Here is a 26,738-nt window from a genome sequence, read left to right on the forward strand (position 1 = left end):
AATAGCCGGAAAGGCGCTAGGTATTTGAGTAGGTACGTAGTAGAGGCGTTCCGGCGAAGGGCTGACAGCTACCGTGGCGCACCTCATGATCTATTCTCGAGATGTCCAGTAGCTCTGCATCCATCTCAAGACTCGCTGCATAGTTTAAGGCCTATGACGTGCAATCCAGGATTTTGGATGACCATTGGGGAACTGGAGTCTATCTCCCTGCATCTCTGTGTTACAACGGCGTGTGTAGTGGAAGAAAATTGGCGGTGTTGTTGCAGGGCAGATTTTGGGGCAGATTTTGGGGTTGCAGTTGGAGACGACCGGAGCGACTCCCCACTCTTTCGTCTCGGTCAACCCCGCTAGGCGGTCTGGAATGCGCTAGCACTGTCCAACGGCAGAAAAAAAAAATTCCAGAAAGCGTCCGCCCAAACCGCCTTGCGCTTGCATCGCGAACCGAAGCTCCAAAAATAGCCCTTCACCACATTTTGGGTTGACAACTTTCCACCACAATGGGTGCACGACAAGCGTTAGGCAAGCGGAAGGAGCCGCAGGCGGATTTCCCTGTTCCTGTCGACGACGAGTTCGGCGACGCAACGTTGGAGGGTGTCCTGTCTCAGAGCGAAGATGATTCCGATTACGAAGAAACTTCCGAGTCTGAAGGCGAAGACAATGGTCTGAACGGCGCGGAGTCGGAGGACGAGGACGACGAGGAGGACATTCTGAGTGACGATATTCCCTCCGACGCCGACGACGAAGACATTGCATCGAAGCTTAAGTCAACAAATCTAGGCAAGGATGCTGCCGCTGCCGATGGCGACGAGGACGACAAGCCCAACTACAGGGTCGTCACCGGCGCCGATGGCAACGAGCGCTACGAGTACGACGAGATCAATGCCGACTATGACTCCGACGACACTGACGCCCAGGAGCCCGTCAACACAATCGGCAACATCCCTCTTTCTTTCTACGACTCCTACCCTCACATTGGATATGACATCAATGGCAAGAAGATTATGCGCCCGGCCGCCGGCGAGGCGTTGGATGCCCTACTTGAGACCATCGAGCTTCCCAAGGGCTGGACCGGCTTGACGGACCCCCAGACGGGCAAGCCCCTCAACCTAAGCCAGGACGAGCTCGAGCTTCTGCGCCGCGTACAGATGAACGAGGTCCCCGAAGAAGGCTACGATCCCTACCCCGTGAGTATTCAGAGACTACGTGCAACCTGTGTCCAAGACTAACGAGGCCCAGGAAATGGTTCACTGGTTCACAGCACACGAGGAGAAGATGCCTCTCAGCGCGGCGCCCGAACCGAAACGTCGCTTCGTCCCCTCCAAGCACGAGGCGAAGCGCATTGCCAAGCTCGTCAAGGCTATCAAGGACGGACATATCTTGCCGTACAAGTCGGCGGAAGAGAAGGAGAAGGAAGAAGCCGAAAAGGAAGAAACGTACTACGATGTCTGGGCGAACGAGGAAGAGCGCCCGCCGCACGTCATGGACATCCCGGCGCCCAAACTCCCGCCTCCGGGCTACGACCTCAGTTACAACCCTCCCCCCGAGTACCTCCCGACGGAAGCCGAGAGGGAGGAGTGGGAGAAGGCGGATCCCGAGGACAGAGAGAAGGAGTACATGCCCGCCAAGTTTGATTCGTTGCGCAAGGTCCCCGCCTACGGCGAATTCGTAAAGGAGCGCTTCGAGCGCTGTCTGGACCTTTATCTGGCTCCTCGCGTGCGCAAGAACAGGCTCAACATCGACCCCGCATCGCTCCTTCCCAAGCTGCCTCGCCCCGAAGAGCTCAGACCTTTCCCCACGTCCTGTCAGACTGTTTTCCGTGGCCACGAGGGTCGTGTGCGGTCTTCTGCCATCAGCCCTGACGGCGAATGGCTTGCAAGCGGTGGTGACGACGGTACTGTGCGCTTGTGGCATCTCCGTACCGGCCGTCAGGAGTGGATGGCCAAGCTCAGTCTCGATGAGGCCGTGAACGCTGTCCGCTGGCGTCCCAACAAGGAGACCTTCATCCTGGCCGCCGCTGCCGGTGAAGATCTCTTCTTTGCGGTTCCTCCCCGCGGTGCCGACGGCATTGACAAGGCCAGTCGCGACATTCTCGACGCTGGTTTCGGTTACGCCACACAGAACCCTCAGCCCACAGCTGCAGTTACCAAGGAGCACCCGGGCAAGTGGGCTAGACCCGGCTCCAAGTTGGAGGCCGCCGGCGTCCTGCTCAAGGCTACCGTCAGGTCAGTCATCAAGGTGATCAACTGGCACAGACGCGGAGACTTCCTCAGCACCGTTTCTCCCAACGGCCAGCGCAGCGCAGTCGCCATTCACACTCTCTCGAAGCATCTGACTCAGATTCCTTTCCGCAAGCTACCCGGTCTCGCCCAGACAGCCCAATTCCATCCCTCGCGGCCCCTCTTCTTTGTCGCGACCCAGCGCATGATCCGCTGCTACGACCTCCAAAGACAGGAGCTCGTCAAAGTCATCCAGCCCGGCGCCCGCTGGATCTCGTCCTTTGACGTCCACTCGGGCGGTGACAACATCGTCGTGGGATCCTACGACAGACGTCTTCTGTGGCACGACCTCGACCTCTCCAACCGCCCTTACAAGACGATGCGCTTCCACTCCGAGGCCATCCGTGCTGTCAAGTACCACCGCAGCTTCCCCCTGTTCGCCGACGCCAGTGACGACGGCACCCTGCAGATCTTCCACGGAAAGGTCGTGACCGATCTCATGGAGAACCCGACCATTGTGCCCGTGAAGATGCTCAAGGGCCACAAGATTGTCAACAAGCTCGGTGTCCTGGACGTAGACTGGCACCCCACGGAGCCCTGGTGTGTGAGTGCCGGCGCCGACGGCACCTGTATCCTCTGGACCTGATCTGTGCCCCGAGTCTCTGGTGGGGAGGAGGATACTTGTAAGGTTTTCAAAAAAAGACAGCGAGGCGTTGGGAAGAACCAAGACGAACCAAAAGAAATCCTTTGAGAAAACTGGACAAGTTTGCTGTTTTTTTGTTTCAAAAATGTTCATGTCAGATAATTCGCCCTCGATTTACAATGCAGGATGGTGTCATTAATGGATGTCGAATTTGTACAAATGATTGTTCAAGGACAATATGCCGCTTACAATACTTGGTGTTTGGTGTTAACGTGAAGAGTACTGATACTAACGTATTTACGTACTTGACGAGTAGAAACTCCCGTCGAGGAAGGACCCTTACAAGACGCACAGTGGGACCGGGGGGTCACTTGGCGGCGGAAGACGATGCCGAAGGGACCGAAGGGGCCGGAAACCCCACCGCGCCGGCGCAAGGTGTTGGCTGCAAGTTTAATTAGGCGTTGGCTCGTGCGTCTCGCCGTCTCATTTCTCATTTCTCAGTGACGGAACGCAAAGTCCTGTTTCTTTTGCGCGGCCCCTCTTTCCTTCTCTGAGTCTCTGTCAGTCTTCCTGCAGTTTCTTCAATCTGAAACCTGCCATGCATCAACAGGGCGTCGCACCGGCTGCCATCTTAATTACCAGCCGCTATTGACCACCTCACTCCCCATCCTCCCTGTTGCCTCTGTTCCATTCCCCTGGCGAACCCGCGTCATGCACAGACGCCATTCCCGAGGAGACGGAGGTCGCGTATCGCATGGTGCCACGGTGGCAGGTGGTAGAGTTGTAAGGTTGTTGTAAGCGGTGGAATGCCTGGCCCCGGTTCTCGGCTTCCGGGAAGAGGCACACACACACACACTTACAGTCACACAAACACGGCATGAATGATGATGGCTCAGAACCTGCAAGGCTAATAAAGAACAAGGTTTTCTGCCGTCTCTTGCGTCGGATCGCCGCTGTCACCGACCGAGAGGAGTTGTTGGGAGACGGCTTGTTACGTAGCTTACAGTATCGGAATTTCAAGCAACCTGGAAGATTTTCTTGTCCCGTCCTCCTCTCCGCCTTAAGAACGGCTGACGTCCCATCCTTGCGGGATCTTGCCGTTGACCTGATCCTATCCCGTTTGCCTCTGCGTCTCGTTCCCACCATCCCTGGCAAATCTACTCCAGGTGTGGCCCGTATGCTCATTTCCCTGACCGGATCCATCATCCCGCATCCAACGAAATATCGGCTGTCGTTCCCACTTTTTCCGTACTTTTGCTGGAAACCAGGACCCTGTTCACTCATTGCCAGCGTCCTGGATGCTTCAGGCGTGGGCTCGAATAATTGATCAACTGGCCTTCGCCCCCCACGCAGGCGCAACTCTGCTGGTCTTTTCCTATCCTTTTTCCTTGGTTCTGCTTCCGCATATTTTGCCAAATCCTCCACACTCTCTCGGACCCAGCTTTGCCTTCCCCGCAGCGTTACATTCCTTTCTCACGTCATGGTCTACTCAACTTCGTACGCGGCGGCGGCGGTGCTAGGCCTGTTCGCGGCTTCCGGATCGGCCCAGAACTTCACCATCGCCAATGGCCAAATCTTCACGCCCGGGCTTGTCATCTTGGATGCACCTCAGCCGGGAACTCCGCTGGGCGGCGGTTAGTACTAGCTATACCTCACAAAACTTCGGATGAAGGCTGGCAGCAAAAGTTGTCTGGCTTCATGGCCACATGTTGTTAACAACAGAGGTCAATTACAGATAACCTGCAAGTTGCGATAGACGTCTCGACCAACGGCAAGATGCCGCTGCCGCCGTACGCCTCGGACAGCCCAACCAAGATCTTCAACGTGACCATGTTTCTGTCCAGCTACACCACCGGCCGCAACTTCACCATCTCGAACGGCACCGCGACCGCCAACAACGCCAGTCTCGGCGAGATCATGGTCCAGGAGCCCGGTAGCACGGTGAAGCACGTTAACTGGATCTGGCCCGATTGTCTCGTCGGCAACGGACAGCCCAGCTCGGCCGCCAGCGATCGCGGTGCTTACAACGTACGTCGGCACTTGCACGAACCTTTTCTCACCGAGGTAGGCGTGACTGACAGACACCTCTACCCAGATCTCCATCCGCCAAAACTTCCGCCTCAACGGTGAAGACCACTACACAATCTTTGACGTGCCCATCTCCGTCACAAACAGCATCGAGAAAAAAGACGGCCGCCCCTCCTGTGACGCCCTCAACAACCCGCTCCTCACCGCCGACCAGCTCAACGCCACGGCCGCCAATGGCGTCGGCGTGCTCTTTGCTCCCGGCGACTCCACCACCATCAATGTAAAATCGGGCTCCGGCAGCGGCGACGATGGGCTCAGCGGGACGAAGCCTGAGGCGACGCCTGGTGACGGCCTTGGCGCGGGAGCCAGCTTGAGCTGGAGCGACGGCGCGCACTGGTTGTGTTTGGTGAGCATCGGCGCCGCGCTAATGCTCTGAACTTGAAGAGAAGTTTTGAGAAATTTTGAGCAGACGAGAGCTTCACCTATCTCGAAGAGGTTTCGCTAATTCGCGTGCGAGCGAGGTTGCTGAGTGAGGAGGCGCGCTAGTGGTAACCTTTGTGCCCTATATGATACCCAGACGCGGAAGCTGTATTAGTACATATTTCTTAATCGATATCCCCGACGGGACTCGTGGGTCTTTTGCGGTCCCGAAACCGAAACCGATACCGATGGATTTGTATCCCTTGTACGCACAGATATTCCAAACGGCCGAACATTGATCTCTTCTAGAAGTTGACTCGATACGAAGATGAAGTTAATTCAATTGGAGGTAAGGTTAATCCTTCCCCAGGGATCACAAAAAGTTTCTCGCCCAATGAGTCTATAATTATTATGAGCATAACACCAAACCCGATCGCAACGAAGGGATCTATTACGCAGTAGGGAACCATTCCCGGGTCTTGCTCGTTTCCCACTCCCCATCGGGTCGGTGACCATCCGGAGCTGACGTCTTAGCCATTCGGGGGGTCCATGCCGCGCCCGACGAACTGCTTCCTGAAAAAGGCAACACGCACGCGCTACCTTAGCGACAACCCCCGTTGCATGTGGCCAACCAACCACCTGCACTCGTTATGCACCCTACTCGCTCAGCATTTTTCTAGTACGGATACGGTATGAGTAAAAGTCGAGCGAGCTCACCCGTCTATCACGTTTCCTTACAGCCCTGTCCTATCACAATACTCACTCGACACGCTCTGCATGGCCGCCACCCAGATGCCAAGCCATTTAGACGACTTGGACAACGGTCGCCCCCCCGGATTCCCCGCACTTTGGCCGCACCAATGGAAGGTAGACCTCGGCTGCGCATTGTAGATCCCTCTGGAGGCATGCAGGCGCGCAGGTCAGTCGGGCTGCACATTGTACAACTGCGGCAAGCATGATGGGACGGCACGGTTGCAGCTTCTACTCCCGCCAAGCATCATATCGCTGGAGCTGTTCTGGTGTCTGTCGCCCGGTGTGCGACGGGCGACCCTGGCCGATTCGCTTCCTCTCTTTTCCTATGACTGTTGAAACCCCCCTCGTCATTGACACACCCTTAAGTATGGGGGGCTCGCATGTTAGTTGTGCAGTAGTGTGACGTCGAAAATGTGTTTCTTTTGACATTCCCTTCTGTCTTGGAAACGCGGCACAACCCAAGCTCTACCTAATCGAAGCTTCATTGCATCACAACCAAGTTTGGCGGCGAGTACTCATTCGATTCGCCGGCGTCGGAACTCCCATCTCAGGATCACCTCGCAGCCGCCATCTGATTTCATCATCGTCTCGAAACGAAGGCCCCGCAGAGGACTTCATAGCCTGCCTAAGCACCCGACGCACACATCGCCAACGTAGTAACAACGAACTTCGACGATGCCTCTGCACCAGGGCTTCCTCCCGCGCGAGGGCCTCACCGCCGACCCCATCTTCCGCCTCATCGCCCGAACCGCCCTGAACCCGTCCCTGCTGCTTCCGCTCCTGCTCCTCGCCCGCTACACTAAGAAGGGCGGCGACCTCGCCATCCTTCACCCCACGGCCTTTTCGCGCATCAAGTTCCTGGCGTACTGCGCCGTGACGCGCTGGGCGAGCAGCTGGCTCTCGCGGCGCGCCCTGAACAACTGGGTCGACGACCGGTACAACTGGCCCAGGGAGATTGTTCTCGTCACAGGCGGTGCTGGTGGGATCGGCGGGCATGTTGCGCGACTGTTGGCTGAGCAGGGTGCCACTGTCGTTGTGTTGGATATCCAGGACTTGACTTTCACAGCTGGTGAGTCCCCTTTGATAAGGGAAACCTTTGGTGACGTTCTCTCTGTGTGACTCGCCGTCTAAAACCCGCCGGCAGCTTCCAATGTACACTATTTCAAGTGCGACATCACTTCGACCCAGGCACTCGCGGCCGTAGCCAACGACATTCGCGCAAAGGTCGGCCACCCAACGGTGCTCATTAACAATGCCGGCGTGGCGCGCGGCAAGACGGTCCTCGAATCGACGGAGCGGGATATTCGCTTCACTTTCGATGTCAACACGCTTGCACACTACTGGACGACCAAGGAATTCCTCCCGCACATGGCAAAGACCAACCACGGAATAATTGTAACGGTTGCGTCGTACGCAAGTTACCTATGCGTCCCCAATATGGTGAGATTCGTTCTCGATACTGACATTGTTTTGGCGATTCGACAGTGGCTCATTTCTGTCTAGGTCGACTACGGCGCGTCCAAGGCCGCCGCTATGGCATTCCACGAGGGCATCACAGCGGAGCTAGTCACTCGGTATAACGCCCCGCGGGTGCGCACGGTACTAGTCAACCAAGGGTTCACAAAGACTCCGTTGTTCACCGGCTACGAGCAGGGCTTCGACTTCATCCTCCCGGCGCTGGAGCCCGAGACCGTCGCCGACGCCGTGGTGAAGCAGGTGCTCTCGGGCGAGAGCGGCCACGTCGTGCTGCCCGCGTACGGCAACGTGCTGACGGCGCTGAGGGCGTTCCCGCACTGGTACCAGCACCGCATCCGGGGCGAGTCGCAGAAGCTGATGAGAAACTTTTCGGGGAGACAGGTGGTCGAGGATGTTGAGGGGTTTTACAAGAAGAAGGACGAGCGGGCGGAGGCGGAAGCCGAACCGGAGCAGGAGAGGCCGGAAGAGAGCACGGTCTTGGTTGGGGAGCCCGTTCCTGAACCCAACGGCATCGAGTAACTGAGGGGTGGCGAAGAGGTCGGTTTACGCTAGAGTGGACGAGACGCGCAGCACATACGTATAAAGCTGACCAGCGTTGCTCTCGCACCAAAAGTTAATATAACTTTGTGACTAGTGAGATGGATGGTCCCGCCGTGGGTCGTACATCCTTGCAGGGATGTGGTGACTTCCATTACACCAGTCCACGAACGTTACTCGGAGAGCCGCTGGCTTTGAGGTACCGGTAGACTACGGACCACGATTTCGCCTGTCCCCTGCAAGATCAAATCGAGACTATTCTCAGTCAGGTTCTCTATGAGTGATTCGTAGCGACGGCATGTGTAACTGTCTGCACTCGCGAAGGTCTCGATTTCATTACTGGCGGATCGGGGGTTAGTAACACTTCGAAAACCATGACGATCATTCCATTATAAGAGGCAGTTATACCGCCAGCGACAAAAGCTCTATTTCTTCGCTGAAACCGTCCGACGGTCAATTGATTTGCAATGTTTCTACTGTCCAAGGAATCCGCAACCCATACCGCCTCTACCCATGCACCAACAGCCCAACCGTCGTTGCGACCAACAGCATGTGTGTGGGACAATCTCAGTATGCGGTTCCAAGGAACTTATTCCTTCAGGACCTTTCGCAGCATTCGATCGCTCCGACGGGCTAATTAGCCGGCTCCAATCACCGAACATCTTCCTCGGGAAAAAGTGACAAGTGACCAACTTGATCTGCGCGAGGTAGAGGCGAACGAAAACCAACGAGCAGCGGGCCAGACATGTCGCTTGCCAATACAAAGAACCTGATACGGAAAGTGGTAAAAGCAGGATGGAACTAGCCTCCTTGTCGAAATCCCCTCGGGTCTCCCCAGTCCCCCTACTCCCTGCTCATTCGTTCTTCGATGGGTCCCACAGTTGACTGGGCGGTTAGGGGAGCTGCGCCGTTTGAGTGGCATGTTCGAATCCGAGTATCTCTCCGCCCTTGACCGATCCGGCGTTCCCATAATAACAAAATCATCGGATACCCGCCTAACCCCTCTTTTTTTTTATTATCTCTCATCGCCCGTTTTCTTGGGATCCAGCGATATAAAAAGAAAAGGGAAGCGACATTGTTCAAGGCGACATTGCACACTTCATATACAGTCTGCCAGGTCTTTGGTACAAGATGACGACTGAGATACGGCCTGATGAGCTGGTCTTGGGGGACGAAGAAGACGAGAATCGGTCAGAGGTTGAGAGTGTAAGATCGCGTCAAGCGCAACACACATGTACAAAGCGGGATGATATCGCTGATATCATGTACAGATTGCCTCGTCCAGCACAAGTCTGCGCGATTCCATTCTTGACTACCGTCTTGAGAACGGCAGAACATACCACCGGTATAAAGACGGCAGTGAGTTTTCTTTGGCCCTCTCTCGCGTTCGAGACTGAGCTGACAATGGATACAGAATACACGAAACCCAACGATGAGCGGGAAATGGACAGACTGGGTACTTTTCTCTCTCTCTCTCTCTCTCTCTTTTTTTTTTTTTTTTAAAAAAAAATCTTCCATTGCGCCTTGCGTCCTCCTTGTCCTAAAACTGACGACGAAATCCAGAGCTGGAGAATGAGTTGTGGCTGATTTCTCTCGAATTCGATTCCGGCGTCGCTCCGCCCGCCGTGAAAGATTCCAAGGTCTCGTGTGCGAGGGTGCTTGACGTCGGTACTGGCACTGGTACCTGGGCCATCAACTTTGCAGACGAGCATCCCGAGTCTGAGGTCAGAAGAGATGCCATTGACGAATTCTTGAGATGACTGTGCCAACTGACCTATTTCTTACAGGTCATCGGCTTCGATCTCTCGCCGCCCATGGTTGAATAGTATGTTGTGCCTCGTACCGGTTTTTTTTCCCCTCCTTTTTCTTTCTGGTAAGCCGGGTTTATTCATTATGATGACTGATCATGGTAGCGTGCCGCCCAACCTCAAATTTGAGGTTGACGACCTCGAGGAGGATTGGACATGGTCCCGCCCTTTCAACTACATCCACAGCAGAGTCATGACAGGCGCCGTCAACGACTGGGACGTCTACCTCCGCAAGATTTACAAGTGAGTCTGAAAGCCGCGTCCGACGCCCGTGACGGGAAACCATCATTCCGGGAAGTTGAAACTTACAAAAAGACCAGTCATCTCGTGCCGGGTGGTTGGGTCGAGCTACAGGAACTCGACCTCTTCGTCACCTCGGACGACGGCACCCTCACAGAGGAGCACGCGCTCTCAAAGTGGAGCAAGCTGCTCTACGGCGCCTCGGAGAGGCTCGGGCGCCCCTACATCGACCCCAAGAGCTTGGACCTGAAAGCGGCCGGCTTTGTGGACGTGTCCATCACGACCTTCAAATGGCCGCTCAACGAGTGGCCCAAGGACCCCAAGTACAAGCAGCTCGGACGGATACAGCTGGAGAACGGGACCACGGGTATGGAGGCCTTCACCATGGCAGCCTTTACGCGCGCGTACGAGTGGTCGCCCGAGGAGGTGAACGTCTTCCTCGTCGACGTCCGGAATGACCTCAGGAACAAGGCCATCCACGCTTACATGCCGGCGTAAGTTGCAGCCCCTCGTCTTTTGAGAGACCAATACCCCCGCCAAATATCGATATGCTAATGTGAGAGATAGTTACTGCATCGTTGGGCGCAAACCGGAGAGAGACGAGGTTTAGGCGGAGAAGAATGAGCAGGATGCTGCCTGAGACCCGTGGAAGGGGGGGTGACAGGGTTGGCCACGTAGAGCTCCAATATCGCGTATCCTTTTCCTAATATAGCACAACAGGCAAGGACATGTATCTACTCAATTGTATTGGTGGGCTTGCGATGATCTGCGAAAACCTTGCCTCTGACCCGCCTCATAAGGCATCATAGTACATATTTATATACCTGAGCAGGTACTCTAGCAACAGTAGCACAAGTCTTTTCCTCTGGCGCATCATCTTCTGCCTCTCGAATTACACAGGCCTCTTTTCAGCAATGGGAAGAAAGATTACTCGTGATCGTGGCGGCGAGCTGAAACAAGACATACGGAGAGGTGAGTCTACCGTGATGAACAGTTTCGACTTCAACAGCGTCCACTGTCGCATGGGGATAGGTATGAACAAGATTTCGCGCTGCCCCTTTCTCATAATCTCCTAAGACAAGAGGCCAGAACACACTCACATCTCAACCAAGACTCCGTCCTTGCTCTCCTCCTAGTTCATCAAGCAATCTTCGAGACATTGGAATTCGGCCTCCCAGTGTGATGGTGCCTCCCAACCCACGTTACCAATCACATGTCTGCTCATTAATAAAGTACGGACCCCAATCCCAATCCCTTTTGCATCAAAGTACTCCGTCTCGAGTCCACCGACGCCCAACCATCCTCACTCCAACGGTCTCCTCCCAACGATGGAATACCTATCAAGGAACGTTAGAGACACACAGATACCGACCCATACACACAACACCTCCCAAACAGCCGTCCTGGGAAACCACTTACACAAGCCCATAAGCATGGATACTCTCATCCCTCATCTCCCTCTTCACATCAACCAAAAACGCATCGACATCCTCCTTGGACCACCCGTGCGCCCTCGTAAACGGCGCCATGGCGAGCGCCTCGAGCCCGGCCACGATGTTCTCCCCGCTCCACACCCCCAGCTCCCGGAGCCTTCCCCCGTCGTCGCTGTCCGCCGCCGGCCAGCCGTTGGTGGGCCACTTGAACACCTTGACCTCGACATCGACAAAGCCCACCTCGGCATCGCGCATCAGGTCGGCCAGCTTGGGAATCTCCTGATAAGGCCGGCCCAGCTTCACTGACGCGTCGTACAGGAGCGCGCAGTACCGCGCCAGCGCCGAGGTCGTGTGGTCGAGGGTGCCGTCGTCGCATGAGGGTCCCACGTCGACTTCTTGGAGCTCCAGGTAGCCTCCTGGTGCAAGGTTGCTGATGCGAGTGTAAGGGGTCTGAGTTCCAACGCAGAGCGTCCGTGGTTACATGGGGAGGTAGTGGGGGAGGGGACTCAACTCGTAACATTTTTGTAGGTATTCCTTCCAGTCTGCGATACTGGAGGTCATGAGGCGGCTGTGGATGTAGTCAAAGGGCTCGTCAAAAACCCAGTCCTCTTCGAGGTCGTCGATTTCAAAGTCGACGTTTGGTGGGAGGCTACATGATGAACGAAGATAAAGCGTCAGGATCTGTTGAGCGAGAAACGCGAATGAAACGCAAATGATCTTGACCCTTCATGCTTCTTGACGAATGCACGCTCGACGAAAGGAGAAGATTCCAAAACTCACAACGTAGGTTGACTAGGCGAGAGGTCGATCCCGAGAACCTTTTGTCGCCATAACATTAGCACACACTCAACGCTCGAGATGGTCTACTACAGCTTCGCTTCGCTTTGTTCAACCGGTCACTACCCACCTCAGCCTCGGGATGCTCGTCGCCAAAATCAATGGCCCAAATCCCCGTCCCCGTCCCAATATCGAGGACCCTCCCCGGGACGACGGCCCCCTTCTGGCACGGCGGCGCGAGACCGAGCCTGTTATCAAAGGTGAGGAGGAAGACATTGTGCTGAAGATCTGACGCAATATCCCAGTCAGCTACACAGACATGGGAATGGGAAGGACACTGCTTTGAGGCAAGGGGAAAACGGAAACGCTGGGCCAAGCCAAGCTACTGCTGTGCCTACAACATGCAGCTGCAGCAGCAGCAGCAGTAGCCGCCAGCGCCAACGTCGGCGTCAAGAAACATAAAGACTCACCTAACCTCTCCTGCTCGGCTTGGTCATTCGGAAGAGTGTACTCTGCAAAGGCCAGTCAGGAAAAAAGTCCAGTAGCACCACCACCACTATCACCACCACCCGAACCCGGGAGACGAAGAGATAATCAGAGCTGTCTGTCATGCTTACTGCCGTCTTTATACCGATGATACGTCCTCCCGTTTTCCATTCGGTACTCTAGTATGGACTCGCTCAAACTGATGCCTGAAGACGACAAGCCCTTTGACCCAAGAACAGCCGACACGGTCAGTTTATCATTGTTGGAGAAATACAGAAAACAAAACGAATCAAGAGGAAGGGAGGTTCGGGGGTGAGCGTGAGCGTGAGCGTGAGGCTGGAGAAGAGTGAGATCCTCGAGAAAAGCAAACTCACAGGAACATCTTCAGAGTGTCCATGTTCGCCCGTGGCGCAAGCACATCCGCTGCCGTCATCGTCATCGTCATCGCCATCGTCGTTCTCAGGAGACTGCCTCGCCGGCTCGATCAAATCTCCGTCTCCATTCATTCCCTCACTCGACATCAGCCGCCAGTTGGTGTTCGATAGATCCCCAGGCTTGCCGGTCTCTCGTCCAACAGGCGCCGCAGAGGGTGACATCTCCAGGGGGGGAGGGTGGTTGGTATGAGGGAGAACGTTCAAACTCGTCGCCTCAATTGACAACGTCTCTCGAGGAAGTAATGTGACAAGCTTCCCAAAAACCCAATTGAGGCAAACACGCCCAAGAAACAGTAACTAAAGAAAGAAGAAATCGTGTCACAAATCCAACTACCCGTCCTTTCCTCATCCCCCCCCCAAACCCATGCATCCTTCAAATGCCCCGTCCCTCCATTTGACGCCGACCCCTCTCTTCCTCTTCCAAAAACTAGGGAACCAACAGCATATGCACGTCTGCAAATTGCAGCTTTCAAATTGGGAATGTGAAGCGGCGTTGGCGGAGGGGAGTGGATCTGCAGAGCCCGCTAATCCTTTCCACACAGGCGCGCCATGGAACGACGTCGGCGCATGGGGGGGAGAAGCGCCGGGGGTCGTATGCAGGCCGGGCCGGCCCCCGGGTTAGCGGGTGAGGAAAAGTCTTTATACATAGGGGTGTCCAGTGCACAAGCGCTTGGCAACCTTGGGCACGCGAAGCGGGTTTACCCTGCCCGTCAATTGTTGACGATGTTGAATCACGGTGGTCTACCGGGGAAGAAATGATAAAGTGCTGATGGGAGTACCCTGTACGTTTATGGCCTTCGGACATCCCGTGTCTCTCATCCAGGCGAGCTCAAAGCCTGACTCGCTTTCGAGACTTGTCACATAACATTTCAAAGAAGTGTGATCAGAAGTTTTCTGCTATTCACCCACCACGCCATCAGCGGGAAGCCCGGTGATAAGGCTTCCTTCCTGCTAAGCATAGCTACCTCAAGCCAGCTGAATCAGCCATCCTCATCTCACCAGCCTCTTCCCCCTAGCCACTCACTCCCCTATCCTGTTCGACTGCGTCTGTTACGCAAAGTAACCTGCTCCACGCACAGCACCAAACTTTAAAACTTCCAAAATGGAATGGTATGGCGTCAGGGTACGTCGCCAACCCGCGGGGCATTCAGCGCTAAAAAAGAAGAACGTTGCCATGTGGTTGGCCATCTCCACTCGAAGAAGATGCTGAAGAGAAAGGCCAAAGACAGAATCTCAGAATGCCGCACCTACAATGCCACGCCATGTCAACCTAAGAAGAAAAGGAAATCCGACAACTGAAATGTATCCAAACAGAATCTTGACCGTGGTCATTATACAGCTCCAATTTGCTCCTCGGTCATGAGTTGAAAAAAACAGTGGCTCTTTGTATGCCCGAAACTCCAAACGGCCCCAGAAAAAACGCTTCTCTTTTTGGTGTTTCCAAGCAAACGTCAGGTAATTTTGCGTCTGAGAGGCAAGGATTATCCATCCAAGACACATCTTTATTGGAAACTCAAAGTAGCGCCGCCTTGAATAAACTTCTGACAGCATTAGTCTTTAAATAGAAGTCGCCCCCAGTGCGAGGGGTTGGTGGTTCCGTTGGGCATATGCGCAAATGCTCTTTGCCTTCTGTCGTTATTGTTGCCATTCCGCTCAGACGCCGCTCCAACCGTCCTTTGTCGGCTGATACGCCTTGTAACCTGGGTAGGTGCCGCCGCTGCTTTGCGGGGGTCGCTGTTCTTCTTCGTCATCGATATGTTGGTTGCCACCGCTCGGGCCGCGGTTGTAGTTGTATTGTTGCGGACGGCTGTAGCCAGAGCTAAAGTCAAAGCCGCCGGAGTCATGCAGGTCGGGAGACATGTTTTGGTCGCCGGTATAGCTGCGCTGGGGTGGAAGAGGGCGAGTCGACTCCGAGGAAGGTTGGCGCGAGCCTGCCCCGTATTGCGGACGACCGTAATCGTCGTTGAGGAACTGGCCTTGCTGGTTTTGCTGATCATAGCCGTGGTCGTTTTGAGGTGCGGGAGATCGTCGGTAGTCGTTAGGAGGGGGTGGAGGGCCGCGATGACCGTTTTGAGGACCAGGAGAGCGGCGGTATCCAGCCGGTGCAGGGCTGGGTCCATCGCGAGGCGGAGCCGTGAAGCTTCGGGGTATTGGTGCCGGACTGGGACCGGTACGGGGAGGGCGGCCCATGCCATAGCCTCCTTGCTCGTAGTTGTCGCCGAAACCCTGATCGAAGTCCTGTTGAGGCCGGGGATATGACTGACCCCTCTGGGGCCCATAGCCAGCGTTGCTGAAATCTCGGTGTGGCGTACCTCTACCCTGCATCGCCATACCTCCTGCAGCCACAGCTCCGTTTCCGTATCCTTGGTCCATTCCGAAGGAGGACGTTGATGGTCCATATGCGCCGTTGTTGTAGCCGTTACCCGCCATCTCGTAGGGGCCCGCAGGCTGATTAGCATTAGTGAAGTAACCACTAGGACCAGCTTGAGGATTTTGGCCAAAATGACTCCTGTCGCCCGGCATAGGGCTGTTGGGGTGGGACATGGCGTTGGGTGCCATGAGAGGCATGTTCTGTCCATTTGGATTCGGTGATGCAGCTGGTTTGTTCATCTGCTCCAACTCCACCTCTTCCTCGAGCGCCACCTTCTTTGAGCCCGCACCCTCCCAGCTGGGCATCGCGGGGAGTGAATCGGCGTCTGCCGGGTTGGCACCTGATTTGCTGACCTCGAATTCGGCATACTGAGGCGGCGCCGCAGCTCCGGTGGCCATAGGTGCTCCAAAATTCGCCTGATGCGAAGGCGTGGTGCCGGCATTGTTGTAAAAGGGGGCCATCGGCGCCTGTGACTTGTATCCCTGGTTGTACGGTGCGTAAGACTCGTCGTCTAGGTGCTTGTGAGCTGTTCCCTTGGGCGTATCGCAGCAACCGCAGCAGTTACCGCAGCATTTCAAGCAATAGCAGCACTGGCAGCAACACGACAACCCACAGCAAGCGCACCGGATGATACACCATAAAATAGAAAAAATGATGAGGCCGGCAAATATCATCACTCCAATGACGGGCCACCTGCGCGAGTTAGTATTTCGGAGTTCAAGTGGGGCTGTGACCGAAACCTACTTGCAGAATGTGACCGCCATGCAATTGTCCCAACTGGAGAATGCCGTCTTCACTTCGTTGATAGAGTTTCCGGCGCTCTCTACGGTGTCTGTAATCCCACGACTCTGAATGTCCGCAGCCATGCTTGACACCACTGACCCCCACACGCCTCCCCGAAGGCTCCTCGCCATGGCAACATCGATCGATGGCATCTTGAAATGATTTTTTTTTACCTCCAACAAAGAACGCGGTTCTCGGCAAACTACCCAACACAATCAGGGCAAGTCGAACTTGGTTGGTGGAGGATAATTAAATTTCGAAATTAGAAGCGAGGCTACGGCTCCATCATCTCATGTACTCGGGATTTCGTTGTTTGATCGGCTGGAACGATGATCGGCGGACAGTCGGGGGGATACGGCGAGCCGCTTCGTGGTACTGAAGATGGACGTAGCGCAGGTGTAACAGACGGCCGAATTCGCGGAAAGAGATCTCGCACGAGGCCAAGAAGGCAAAGGAAAGGGTAGGCGTGAAAAAAAAATTAACAACAAAAAACCGTCGAGCCTTGAAGACCGAGGAGGGGAAGAACTGAAATGAATAGCGCCGTTGTGCTGCTGGTAATGAGTGGAAGTATTCCTGTCGTTACTGCGGGAGAGCAAAGCGTTCGCCCCCTTGCGTGGGTGGGCTGTTGGACGGGTGGTAGGGGAGGTCGGGCGAATGGCAGCGACAAACGAGCAAAAAGCCCAGAGGCTTTCGTCTCAAAATGGCACTGAAACTGGGCGGTGCAAGCCAGCAAGCACCACAACGTCCAACAGGATGATCCTGAAGAGTAGGCGATCCGTGGTTAACAGAATGGGTGTATTGGTCTGATTGCTTGGTGACGCTGCTGGGTGCGAGTCTTGAGAAAAGGGGTGGGTCGCAATTCGTGTCCGAGCTGTCGAGAGAGACACGGATATCCCAGGTAGTAGATGGAGGCTATAGCTGAGGGTGGGTCGTTGCGTGAGACGTGTTGAGGATAAATAAATCCCAGAGTGGCGACGAGAGGCGGAGTATTCGTATGGGTAAAGAATGACTGAGTTGGAACTCTGCCCCCTTCTATTCGTAGTTTGCGAAGAAAAAAAGGTAAAAGAGAGACACGAGGAGCACCGTCAAACAGCCTCGGGAATGGCGAACGAGATGAGACGGAATGCAAAGGAGCGAAACGGCACAGGACGCAGTCTGCCGGGTTGTCAAACCAGTATGCACCCCGGGAGGTGGTATGGAGAGATTGACAAGAAGCCGCCGTAGATGAGATGAAGAAGAGAGTTTGTTTCTGTTGACCAAAGGTCAAAAGAGCAGCAGAACGAGAGGAGGATTGGCAGTCTGGTGTGGGAAAAGGATGAAGGAACGGGAAAAGATTGACGTGACGCAGCCAGAGAGTTACTGTCCCGGGAAACCCACGAGGGACGATCAAAAGTTGCAAGGGGGGGAGGGACACGGGGGCACCGGTGGGAAGGGGGAGGAGAGGACGGGGGCTGAGAGAAAGAGAGGAAGGGCAAACGGTAGAAACATCAGCAACCTCCCACCCCGAGGTACCTAAGAGAGAGCGAGCGCGACCTGAGTCCTGAGCACAGGGAGATTTCCAGAGGGAAATTTGAATTGCGATTGAGCGCCATGCCATGCGCTACTCGCGGACGGAATATCCCTGCTCAGACGAACTTGGATGCGGGAAGGGGTTCCTGAGTTCCCGTCCCGGCGTCCCCCCTTCTCCTGGTTGCTCCTTGCTTGCTTTTGCTGCGGCCTGCTGCGCTTCTTTGCATTCTCTTTCTGCCTGCAACCCGCAGCGCCAATGTTCGTGTCCACTTGCACCTCAACTCCAAAACGGCTGTCTGGCAAGTCCCTTGTAATCGCGCAAGTTCCGTTTTCCCCTTCCTCGCTCCTCAGGGGTCGTGTCGGAGATGATTTTGGATTCGTCAACCACAATCTTGATTGCGCCGATAAGCCGTCCCCGGCTGGTTACTACTAACCATCCGCAGTTAGCGAGTAGGTATTCACTATCACAGCGTGTGTCTGCCGCCGCGCAACCACCTGCAGTCCTGCACCAACCATATCGTACATTATGATTATGATTAAGGTAAACGACGGGAGACAACCCGCCAGTAGCAGCATGCAGGCTGCGGAGTCTATACGATGAAACATAGCGCCCTTTTTGGCCTCAGGCATCCACACATACATGACGACTTGGCATTGGCCAAAGCGTCTGGGTCTATCGACTCAATCCCCTCGCCTCAGGTCGCATTCGGCTACGACGGGAATACCTACTGACAAAAACGTAATGGTTACTTCCAGCCACACCAGCTTCTTGCTCAGCCACTCATACTCGCCACATCCACCTTGCGACCGTGACATTTTACAGGATGTGTTTGTGCGATTCATCGACTCGGCCGAGATGGCGGCAGAGCCCCGGGTCCTATTGTGATGCTGCAGTCTCGACAAGGGTAGTCATCTCGGACACAGGCACCTTCCTCATGTCTCTGGAACTGTCTTCCCCAGCTTCGAGAACAAATCTCGACCGCCCCCCATGCCACCACCTCAGAACCTTAATAGGATCGAGCTCATGGCTAGAGAGTCCCGATGGCTGGCTCATCGCTACTCTTCCACGCTTCTAAGCGTTTCGTAGCATCAAAGACAGACGGGCGCCGCACTGCCCTGAGTACTTCAGTACCCACATAGGCTAAAGAGGTGCTCCGGGATGTCGAACGTCGAAAAAAAAAAAAGGCTCCGGGCACCGGGCACGGGACACGGAGCACGGGGGCAAAACCCGCACGTTCTAGAAAGTCTGTCGGCGTCTGTCTAGACGGGAGTGAAATTCGCAGCTGCAGCATTCTTCAACGAGAGTCCGTCTGGTGCAGAAGCTAAGCTGGGAATCTGATCCGTGAGATTATCAGACCTAAAGATACTCCGTGAACTGATCGTTGAATCGGAACATTTCACGACGTGATGTTGTGAAATGGACCTACCTTGAGATTGAAGATGCGAGGCCCGACCTGGATGAGGAATCACATTTGCTTCTTCGTCACCACGCTTCATAAGCCTGGATCATACCATGTGAGCATCGATAATCTTAAAATTTCTTATGGGATAGTGGTCCAGAGTCTTCTCGACTATTTATCCAGCGCAAGCTCAAGCCCAGGTCTCGATGTCATCATACACGTTTGCTGACTACCCTATCGTTCCTCCGCTATGGTCCCTACCGTCGAAAGCCCACCTAAAGCAACCCGCCAACGCCTAACCCGGCTGTTTCGCAATCAAGGTATCATATGTGTCGTTTGTTCGCAAGTCATCGCACTCATAGCAGTCAAAAAAAAATTTCCCTTCTCTACCTCGAGACATCCACGCTTGGGAAACCCCCATTCATCATCACCAATCGTCTACTTTCCAGGCGGCGGGCCGGCGGGCGGGGCGTACGAGTCTCGCTGGTACGCATTCTTCGGCTGCTGCAATTGAATACCCTCGTTATGACCGCCATAGTATCCGTCGTTGGGGTTGAACGTGGTGCCCGTGTACTGAGGTTGCTGCTGGGCTTGCCCGTAGGCCGGCGGCGGATTCTGATAGGCGCCGCCCGGCTGGGGGTAGCCACCGTAGCCCTGCTGCTGGCCGTTGTACGGTTGGTTGTAGGCGTAGGTGCCCTGCTGGTTGTGCTTGTTGTTATTGTTGTTGTTGCTCATCCAGCCGGTGCCATAAAAGGGCTGGACGCCACGCTTTCTGCGACGGCGGGAGTTCAAGCAACTATATGAGAAACTCTGGGTTAGCATTATGAGAGTGTAGTGGAAGTGCGTGCCGAACAGCACTGGGGGAGTACCCTAACAAGATGAGGACCAAGAGTGCGATTCCGACGACAACGGCGGCGAGGACCCAGCGTCCCCACCAGTACCATGCGCCACGTTCGTAGCAAAGTCCGTCTCTGTAGATTTGGCCGGAGCCGCAGGTGTAATATTGTCTGCAGGATTGACGTTAGCGTCCGGAGAGCATCGCCGGGGGGGTTGATATATGCAGGGTCCTGCAGATCCATTTGGAATGGCATGCACCGATGGAAGGGGGGAGGGCTCACCTCTTGTCGAGTGTGTCGATGGGATAGGGTAGTATGTGAGCTTCGCTTCTAAAGCCCGCCATTTTGATGGTGATGTTGTCGCCAAATGGGAAGTAGACTATTTCGCGAAGGGCACGGTGGGGGTAGCAGGCGAGGAAAAGGCTGGACTGCGGGATCACAGTCGGCCGAACTTGCTATCGAGTCTTTTGTGGACAGGGTATGGTGCAGTTGAAGAAAAAAAGACGAGATGCAGACGGCTGGAGAGCTGTCCGAGGGTAGAAGGAAAAGCTTCCTCCCTGCGACTATTGTATTCTTGTTTGTGCTTTTAGAGTAAGGGCAAGAGCTCAACAGCTCACCTTTGCGTGGCGTTTGCTATGCTTTTCGTTGGCGGGGAGGGAAGTTGGTGAGTGATGCTCAATGACGTGATGGCTTTTTTTAAACGTCCTATACGAGATCCGGTCTAGAGCTTCGCAGGCCTCTCGGCGGTGGTGCCGTGCACCAAATGTAGACGATTGGTACCGTTGGTGGGCAAGTAGGTAGGTTTGGGTGATAGGATTGCAGTCTATGTAGAGTGCAACGTGAGAGAGGTAGGTTGAATCAATCAAATAATGATTGTGAGGTTTCTGTTTTGTATTCGCAGGCAGGTAGTAGTGAAGCAGTATTGGAGCGCCAGAGAAAGAGTCTGGACGCTTAGGTTTTGATTAGGTACAAGATTGGATGATGAAAGCTTCAAGAGGAGGGAAAGGTCAGACGGAAGTAGCGAAGGGGGAGAGTTCGGTTCTGAGGAAAAGAGGGATCAAGTTATATTTCGCCGCGGCGTGATGAAGAAGGCCAAGCAAGCCGTCGCCAGACAAAAGCAACGTATTGGAGGCTGGGCAGTCACTTGGCCCCAAAGCCATTGCGTGGCCTCCCTCCTCTGCCCAGACTTAGGTCCCCCGGCGAAGCTTCCAGTGATGCGGCATACCCACACCTTCTTCTGCGGTGGCCAGTCATCGCGCAGTCATTGGGGTGGTACACTAAGGTGGTATACATCATTGTCACCGAAAGTCCCGTCGACCTCTACCGCCAATTCACCGGCACTTCAAGTGAATGTCGCCCCCCCCCCCTTGGCTACAGTAAGTTTCTCCTCCGTCCCTCCGATGTTTTGTTTGGATGCTTCTCGTCTGGATCGATTCCTCGCGCGCACATACGGATACACCAGCATCACCAAGAGGCCAACGGTACTCCAAGACATGAACCCGTCAAAGCACATGCAAGGTACCGACCCCGGATCCCCTTCTTCAGGCCATCAAGGGCCCAGTTCGTCCAGTTCGCCCAGTCCCAAGCTATCAACAACCACATCGCCCGACAATAGTTCCAAGCGGTACTCCGGCATCGAAGTGGCTGTGTTCGCTTTTCGGCCTTTTCGGGCCCAACCAACGCCTACAAGGTCTATTGCCGTGCTGTGGCACGCCCCTCGTGAACGAATTGCAGAGGCGGCACACCTATCCGGTAAAGGCAGAGCGAGAGAGACGAGAAGAAGAAGAAAAATGAGGTGAGCAAAACCAGTTCTCCGAGCGGCGCCTGACATCACCAGCACGAGCGAGGCTTGGCCGCCGTTATTCATTTGCGCACATCCTCCTCTCATCCTCGTGCACCCGTGGCGGTGCCGCGGTAGCATGACTTCTTCAACCGAGATAGATAGCATATATTCTGTGTTCTCTCTGAGAATTGGAATCATTGCTCGCAAAAAGCCTAACATAGCTCAAGGTAACCAACCGGACGTATGTTGTTCACCAGGTTCAACCCCCCACCAAGCAAGACCGGGCGGTGCACGCCTCGGGAGCTTATTCAAACAATTCCCACAAAAAACAGTCTCTTATTTGTCATCTTTTTTTGTCGCGTTTCTCTCGTCTATGACCTACTTAGTTTAGTAGTCATCTTGTCATCCGATTTGAGGTCGCCGTCACTATGCAGCCTCAGTTTCGTTAGCACTGCGGTTTCTTCGTGTGCCTGTTCTCTTGCTCAGTGTGCCTAGTTATTCCCAGGACCGGCCTCACCGGCGGCGACATGCCGGGATGGATCCGGGCGATGGAAGCTGATCTTACGTCGCAGCAGACCGACATCTCCCGGTCATGGTCTGCATCTTGAACACAGAGAGGCAACTTCACGGGTGGTTCGATTCTCCCACGTACCACTGCTAGAACCCAACCTTAAAACCGATGACCCGCGACCCGCGATCCGCGAGTCCCGGAAGCCTACACGTGTAGAGACAGAGAGAGAGAGAGAGCGAAGGTAGGCACTGCCGCAATACGATTGACGCTGAGGTGGTGCGGCCGCTCTCCCCACCTCGCTCCGCCCAGTGCCGGTGACCCCACCAACCTTAGACCGCTGGGCCCACCTCGCTGCAAACAGCCATCATCTCCAACTTCTTTACCATCATGGGCTCTTATTGGATACTTAGTATCAGTGTTTGCGAATCTTTGGAGTCAATCCGAACAACGGACGCAATATATACCCATATAAAGACGTCACAGTGTAGGTGGAGCATGCACAATCCGCCAGGCGGAGGGGTTGCTAGAGGAGTTAAGCGGCTCTGTGTTGGACGTATTCTCCCAATATCTTACACAGGAACTCGACCCGACCCGTCCGACTACTCCTCGCCCATCGCCAAGACTGTGTCTGAAAATCCGGGCCAAACTCTGCTTGCTTGTTGGAGCAAGTTGCCGCGCACATAAGACGGTCTCAAACCGTCCGCTCCGTCGCCTGAAAGTTCCGCGACACCCCGGCAACACTCCGGCCTTGGCGATCAACTGTCCAGTCTTCCTATTTTCTTTTCAGCGCAGTCTCAATACTGAAGCTTGCTGTATTACAATGTCTTTGGACAGCTTTTTGCCAAGGGAAAATAAGTAAAAGTCTGTGGTATTCGAGGAATGCTCTCGACATCAAAAGTGTAGTCTCTCTACGGACATACAAACCCAGCGCTGGCCAGTTCTGAGGGCATGATTCCAGCAAGCGCTGTGAAACACGGCCGGTCGACGAATGAACTTACCCCGGATTCGCCCCCCGGACTCGGCTTTCGCAGTTTACCGGCGTGATCCCTCAAGTCTTCCCCTTCCTCCAATAATCAGAAACAGGATGAGGACCAAGACTGCATCGAACATATCCCTAAGTGACCGCTTGCCGGCCCCAAGATAAAAACGCAAAAACCCGCAAAATATGTGCTCAGCATCCAACTGAGTACCGCTCGTGACTCGTAACACCGATTCGTCGTGACTTTTAGTATCCATCATGCCGAGCTTTGTCGAAAACAGGTCAAATCCCCCAAACGCCGTCCGCCCGCTTATGTTTAAGAAAGTATGCGTGTGCTGGACAGAATCCTCGCTTATTTCGGGAACGTAAACCGAGACGTAATCTTCTCGGGCTCTTTCTTGCCAGGCGTCGCCGTTGTGTGCTGCTGCCGCGCCGCGAGGTCGGCAATTTTCTCCCGGGCCTTCATGAGGCTGCTGTTGTCCTGCTGCTTGAGCTTTGCCCGGATCTCGTACAACGCCATCAGGGTCGATGCCCGGTCCATATCGTCTTCGGCCTGTTCAGTACCCATGATGTAAGCTGTCTGTCCCGTCCCAGGTTGTAGGTGCTGCAAGGTGGTGCTTCTTACATCTGAGTCTCTCTTAGGAGTGCCTGGGATGGAGCCCTGGGCCGAGTTGGAGCGCGACAAGACGGGCGGACTCATCATGATACGGCGGCCAAATTTGTCAACGCGGGCAGGCGAGGCGGTGCCCGTACCTGTCCTCGAGGTCTGGGAGCTGTGGACGCGGCGGAGTTCGTCGGTGGGCCGCTTGGGCAATCCGGCGGCGGGGTTGGCGTTGGTCTTCTCGACCGTCTGGATGGCCTTGTTTGCAGTGACGAGAGCTGCTGCCGCATGGGGTTCCTGTGGTGGAATGAGGTCATCAGCACTCCTCTAGATAGGAAACATGGACTTTTTGTTAAAAAGTTAATTGCGGATCTCCTTCCCATGACCCCCTGCGATCGCCGAAGCGCCCAGTGAAGAGCCTCTCAGGGTAGTTGCATGGGCGAGTCAGAGAATGCGACCGTGACAAGACATAATGATCGTGGGAAATAGGGGAAACAAACGGTTGCATTGAGGCTGCTTAGGTCGGCGAGCATCTGCGCCAGCTGGAGGCTCTCCATGGCGACTTTCAATGCTGGTGTGCCGGTTCTCCTTGGTGGTGGTCTCGTGTCGTGTAGTGCGTAGAATGAAGAATGTTGTCAATTAGGCCTTGTAAAATGCGGTTGTTGGCCAACAAGCTGGAAGTGGATGCAGGCAGTTAGCAGTGAGTTTCGCAGAAGAGAGTGGATCTGGGCAGGGACGGAACATGGGAGTATGGAACCCACCGACGCCGTCATTCCAGGCCAGGCTAAGGAAACTTTTGACTTTTTAAGGCCAGGTACCACTGAGTCGGCCCCAAGTTCACAAGTGCCCTGCAGTAAGGCTCTTTGTGTCGGGTCTGTGAGAGATGTCAGAGGTGGGGGAGGAGGGACAGAGCGGAGGGTGTGTGAGTGAGTGTTAAGTGCTGTGCTGTTTGTGTTTTCGTGCGTTTTCTGCAATGGATAGGAGAAGGGTTCACCGTGTAATGATGCTGAGAGGTATATATTGCTTTGGTGAACAGGCTGTAGAAGGTGACTGACTACCTAGATGTAGGACGAATGCCACCTTGAAATGCGACCTCCACGAAAGCGAGGGAAGTAAGGAAGGAAGCGGGGTGAGAGACACAGGCACACAGGGCACCTTCCCCCACACTGGGCGATTTCAGCCACATTGCGCAACCCCAGGCACTTCCCTGTCGTCTTCTGGCCACTCAAGCGACTGCTGGGACGTCAGTCGCCTTCTCTCCCCGACCGGATGGGCGGGAAGTGTCTCCCCTGGAGCTTCAAGTCGATGGACATCCAATCCAATTCGATACAATCCGTCCAGTCACAGATCTCGAGAGTATAGGACTGCTCTCCGCCCGATAGTTATGAGCTGTTCGTTCCATCCAGAGCATGCCTGCCGCCGATTGACGCGTCCATGCTCCGAATCGCCATAACCAGATTGGCAAGCCTCCGCGCCTAGTGCCGGCAGGTCTCCCGATGCACCTCAACTTCCAACCTTTGCAGAACCTGACTAAGCATTCCCAAGTCCCCCAGGGCTTCGTTCCCCGGTTATTCGGAGAATCCGACACAGCCTCCGGCATCGCTTCGGCATTGTTTCCGAGCTCGTTATCAACTTCTCGCGCTCTCATAATTTAACAATCCTTGACTTTGACGAGGACTTGTTGTAACTCAGAAAACGTAGAGACACAACCGTCAATATGTCCATGGTTTTCAGACGCTCAATGGCTACCGCCGCCTCGTTGAAGAGGGCCGGCAAGGTTATGTGCATCGGCCGCAACTATGCGTGAGTGATACGTCAATTGCCCCTAGGCTCTCATAAACGTAAGATGCAGGAACAGAGAAGAGAAGATTATTGACTTATTGGTAGCGATCACGTCAAGGAGCTCAACAACACCCGCCCCAAGCAGCCCTTCTTCTTCCTCAAGCCCACTTCGTCTATTCTCCTCCCTGGAGCCGGCCCAGTGCTGAGGCCCAAGGGCGTCGACATGCACTACGAGGTTGAGCTCGCCCTCATCCTCGGCAAGCAGGTCAAGGATCTCAAGGCCGACGACCACCAAGGCGCTATCGATGCCATTGAGGGTCCGTCTCACTCACTCACTCACTCGAGGATACAACCCCGCCCTCATCTTCACAATCACTGACACCAAGCCAGCCTACGCCCTCGCCATTGACATGACGGCACGCAACAACCAGAACGAGGCCAAGAAGAAGGGTCTCCCCTGGTCCATTGCCAAGGGCTTTGACACCTTCCTGCCCATGAGCGACATCATCAAGAAGTCCGCCATCCCCGACCCCCACGACATCGAGCTCTTCCTCAAGGTCAACGACGAGATTAAGCAGCAAGGTTCCACCAACCTCATGCTCTTCCAGATCCCCCGCATCCTGAGCGACATCTCCAAGGTCATGACCCTCGAGGCCGGCGACATCGTCCTTACCGGAACTCCCGCTGGTGTCGGCCCGGCAGTGCCCGGTGACGTGATCCGCGCCGGTCTCCGTGTTGGAGGCAAGGAGCTGGCCGAGGCCAAGATCGAGGTCGCTGTTGAGGAGTCTCCTAGCTCGTATGAGTTTGCTGAGACGTGATTGCGGTTGATGAGCTTTGACAAGGACCACTTACAAGGGCTTTTGAGCGATTAACTTGCAATATTCTCTACGGGAAAGTCATGTTGGATTTCACAGTGGGCCGAGGTGTAAAAC

The 26,738-nt window shown here is 54.9% G+C and overlaps 9 protein-coding genes across 9 annotated transcripts; 5 read left to right on the forward strand and 4 right to left on the reverse strand.

Annotated features, from left to right (window-relative positions):
* Window positions 1-497: 497 nt before the first annotated feature.
* CORC01_05838 (BOP1NT domain-containing protein) lies at window positions 498-2,862 on the forward strand (the record flags this gene model as incomplete). Its single annotated transcript, XM_022617480.1, has 2 exons — window positions 498-1,184; window positions 1,237-2,862. 2 exons carry the CDS (start codon window positions 498-500, stop codon window positions 2,860-2,862), a joined length of 2,313 nt encoding a protein of 770 aa, XP_022476091.1.
* Window positions 2,863-4,339: 1,477 nt separating this feature from the next.
* Window positions 4,340-5,323, forward strand: CORC01_05839 (uncharacterized protein; the record flags this gene model as incomplete). The annotated part of the gene is made up of 3 exons (XM_022617481.1): window positions 4,340-4,493; window positions 4,595-4,887; window positions 4,955-5,323. The coding sequence occupies 3 exons, from the start codon at window positions 4,340-4,342 to the stop codon at window positions 5,321-5,323; spliced, it is 816 nt and encodes a 271-aa protein (XP_022476092.1).
* A 1,412-nt stretch (window positions 5,324-6,735) lies between these two features.
* CORC01_05840 (short-chain dehydrogenase) lies at window positions 6,736-8,055 on the forward strand (the record flags this gene model as incomplete). Its single annotated transcript, XM_022617482.1, has 3 exons — window positions 6,736-7,129; window positions 7,205-7,500; window positions 7,564-8,055. 3 exons carry the CDS (start codon window positions 6,736-6,738, stop codon window positions 8,053-8,055), a joined length of 1,182 nt encoding a protein of 393 aa, XP_022476093.1.
* A 1,149-nt stretch (window positions 8,056-9,204) lies between these two features.
* On the forward strand, window positions 9,205-10,619 carry CORC01_05841 (methyltransferase domain-containing protein; the record flags this gene model as incomplete). Its single annotated transcript, XM_022617483.1, has 7 exons — window positions 9,205-9,279; window positions 9,345-9,432; window positions 9,488-9,529; window positions 9,637-9,797; window positions 9,861-9,898; window positions 9,987-10,124; window positions 10,202-10,619. 7 exons carry the CDS (start codon window positions 9,205-9,207, stop codon window positions 10,617-10,619), a joined length of 960 nt encoding a protein of 319 aa, XP_022476094.1.
* Window positions 10,620-11,424: 805 nt separating this feature from the next.
* CORC01_05842 (uncharacterized protein) lies at window positions 11,425-13,413 on the reverse strand (the record flags this gene model as incomplete). The annotated part of the gene is made up of 8 exons (XM_022617484.1): window positions 11,425-11,458; window positions 11,541-11,984; window positions 12,036-12,203; window positions 12,335-12,372; window positions 12,462-12,619; window positions 12,802-12,843; window positions 12,949-13,039; window positions 13,192-13,413. 8 exons carry the CDS (start codon window positions 13,411-13,413, stop codon window positions 11,425-11,427), a joined length of 1,197 nt encoding a protein of 398 aa, XP_022476095.1.
* A 1,491-nt stretch (window positions 13,414-14,904) lies between these two features.
* CORC01_05843 (uncharacterized protein) lies at window positions 14,905-16,488 on the reverse strand (the record flags this gene model as incomplete). The annotated part of the gene is made up of 3 exons (XM_022617485.1): window positions 14,905-16,133; window positions 16,257-16,315; window positions 16,367-16,488. The coding sequence occupies 3 exons, from the start codon at window positions 16,486-16,488 to the stop codon at window positions 14,905-14,907; spliced, it is 1,410 nt and encodes a 469-aa protein (XP_022476096.1).
* A 3,264-nt stretch (window positions 16,489-19,752) lies between these two features.
* Window positions 19,753-20,494, reverse strand: CORC01_05844 (uncharacterized protein; the record flags this gene model as incomplete). Its single annotated transcript, XM_022617486.1, has 3 exons — window positions 19,753-20,110; window positions 20,184-20,321; window positions 20,433-20,494. 3 exons carry the CDS (start codon window positions 20,492-20,494, stop codon window positions 19,753-19,755), a joined length of 558 nt encoding a protein of 185 aa, XP_022476097.1.
* Window positions 20,495-23,775: 3,281 nt separating this feature from the next.
* On the reverse strand, window positions 23,776-24,581 carry CORC01_05845 (uncharacterized protein; the record flags this gene model as incomplete). Its single annotated transcript, XM_022617487.1, has 2 exons — window positions 23,776-24,321; window positions 24,525-24,581. The coding sequence occupies 2 exons, from the start codon at window positions 24,579-24,581 to the stop codon at window positions 23,776-23,778; spliced, it is 603 nt and encodes a 200-aa protein (XP_022476098.1).
* Window positions 24,582-25,741: 1,160 nt separating this feature from the next.
* CORC01_05846 (fumarylacetoacetate hydrolase) lies at window positions 25,742-26,624 on the forward strand (the record flags this gene model as incomplete). The annotated part of the gene is made up of 3 exons (XM_022617488.1): window positions 25,742-25,827; window positions 25,912-26,123; window positions 26,197-26,624. The coding sequence occupies 3 exons, from the start codon at window positions 25,742-25,744 to the stop codon at window positions 26,622-26,624; spliced, it is 726 nt and encodes a 241-aa protein (XP_022476099.1).
* Window positions 26,625-26,738: the final 114 nt, after the last annotated feature.

Source organism: Colletotrichum orchidophilum (genome assembly GCF_001831195.1).
Source record: "Colletotrichum orchidophilum strain IMI 309357 chromosome Unknown Scaffold_41.1, whole genome shotgun sequence".
In the NCBI taxonomy this organism is placed as follows: Eukaryota; Fungi; Ascomycota; class Sordariomycetes; order Glomerellales; family Glomerellaceae; genus Colletotrichum; species Colletotrichum orchidophilum.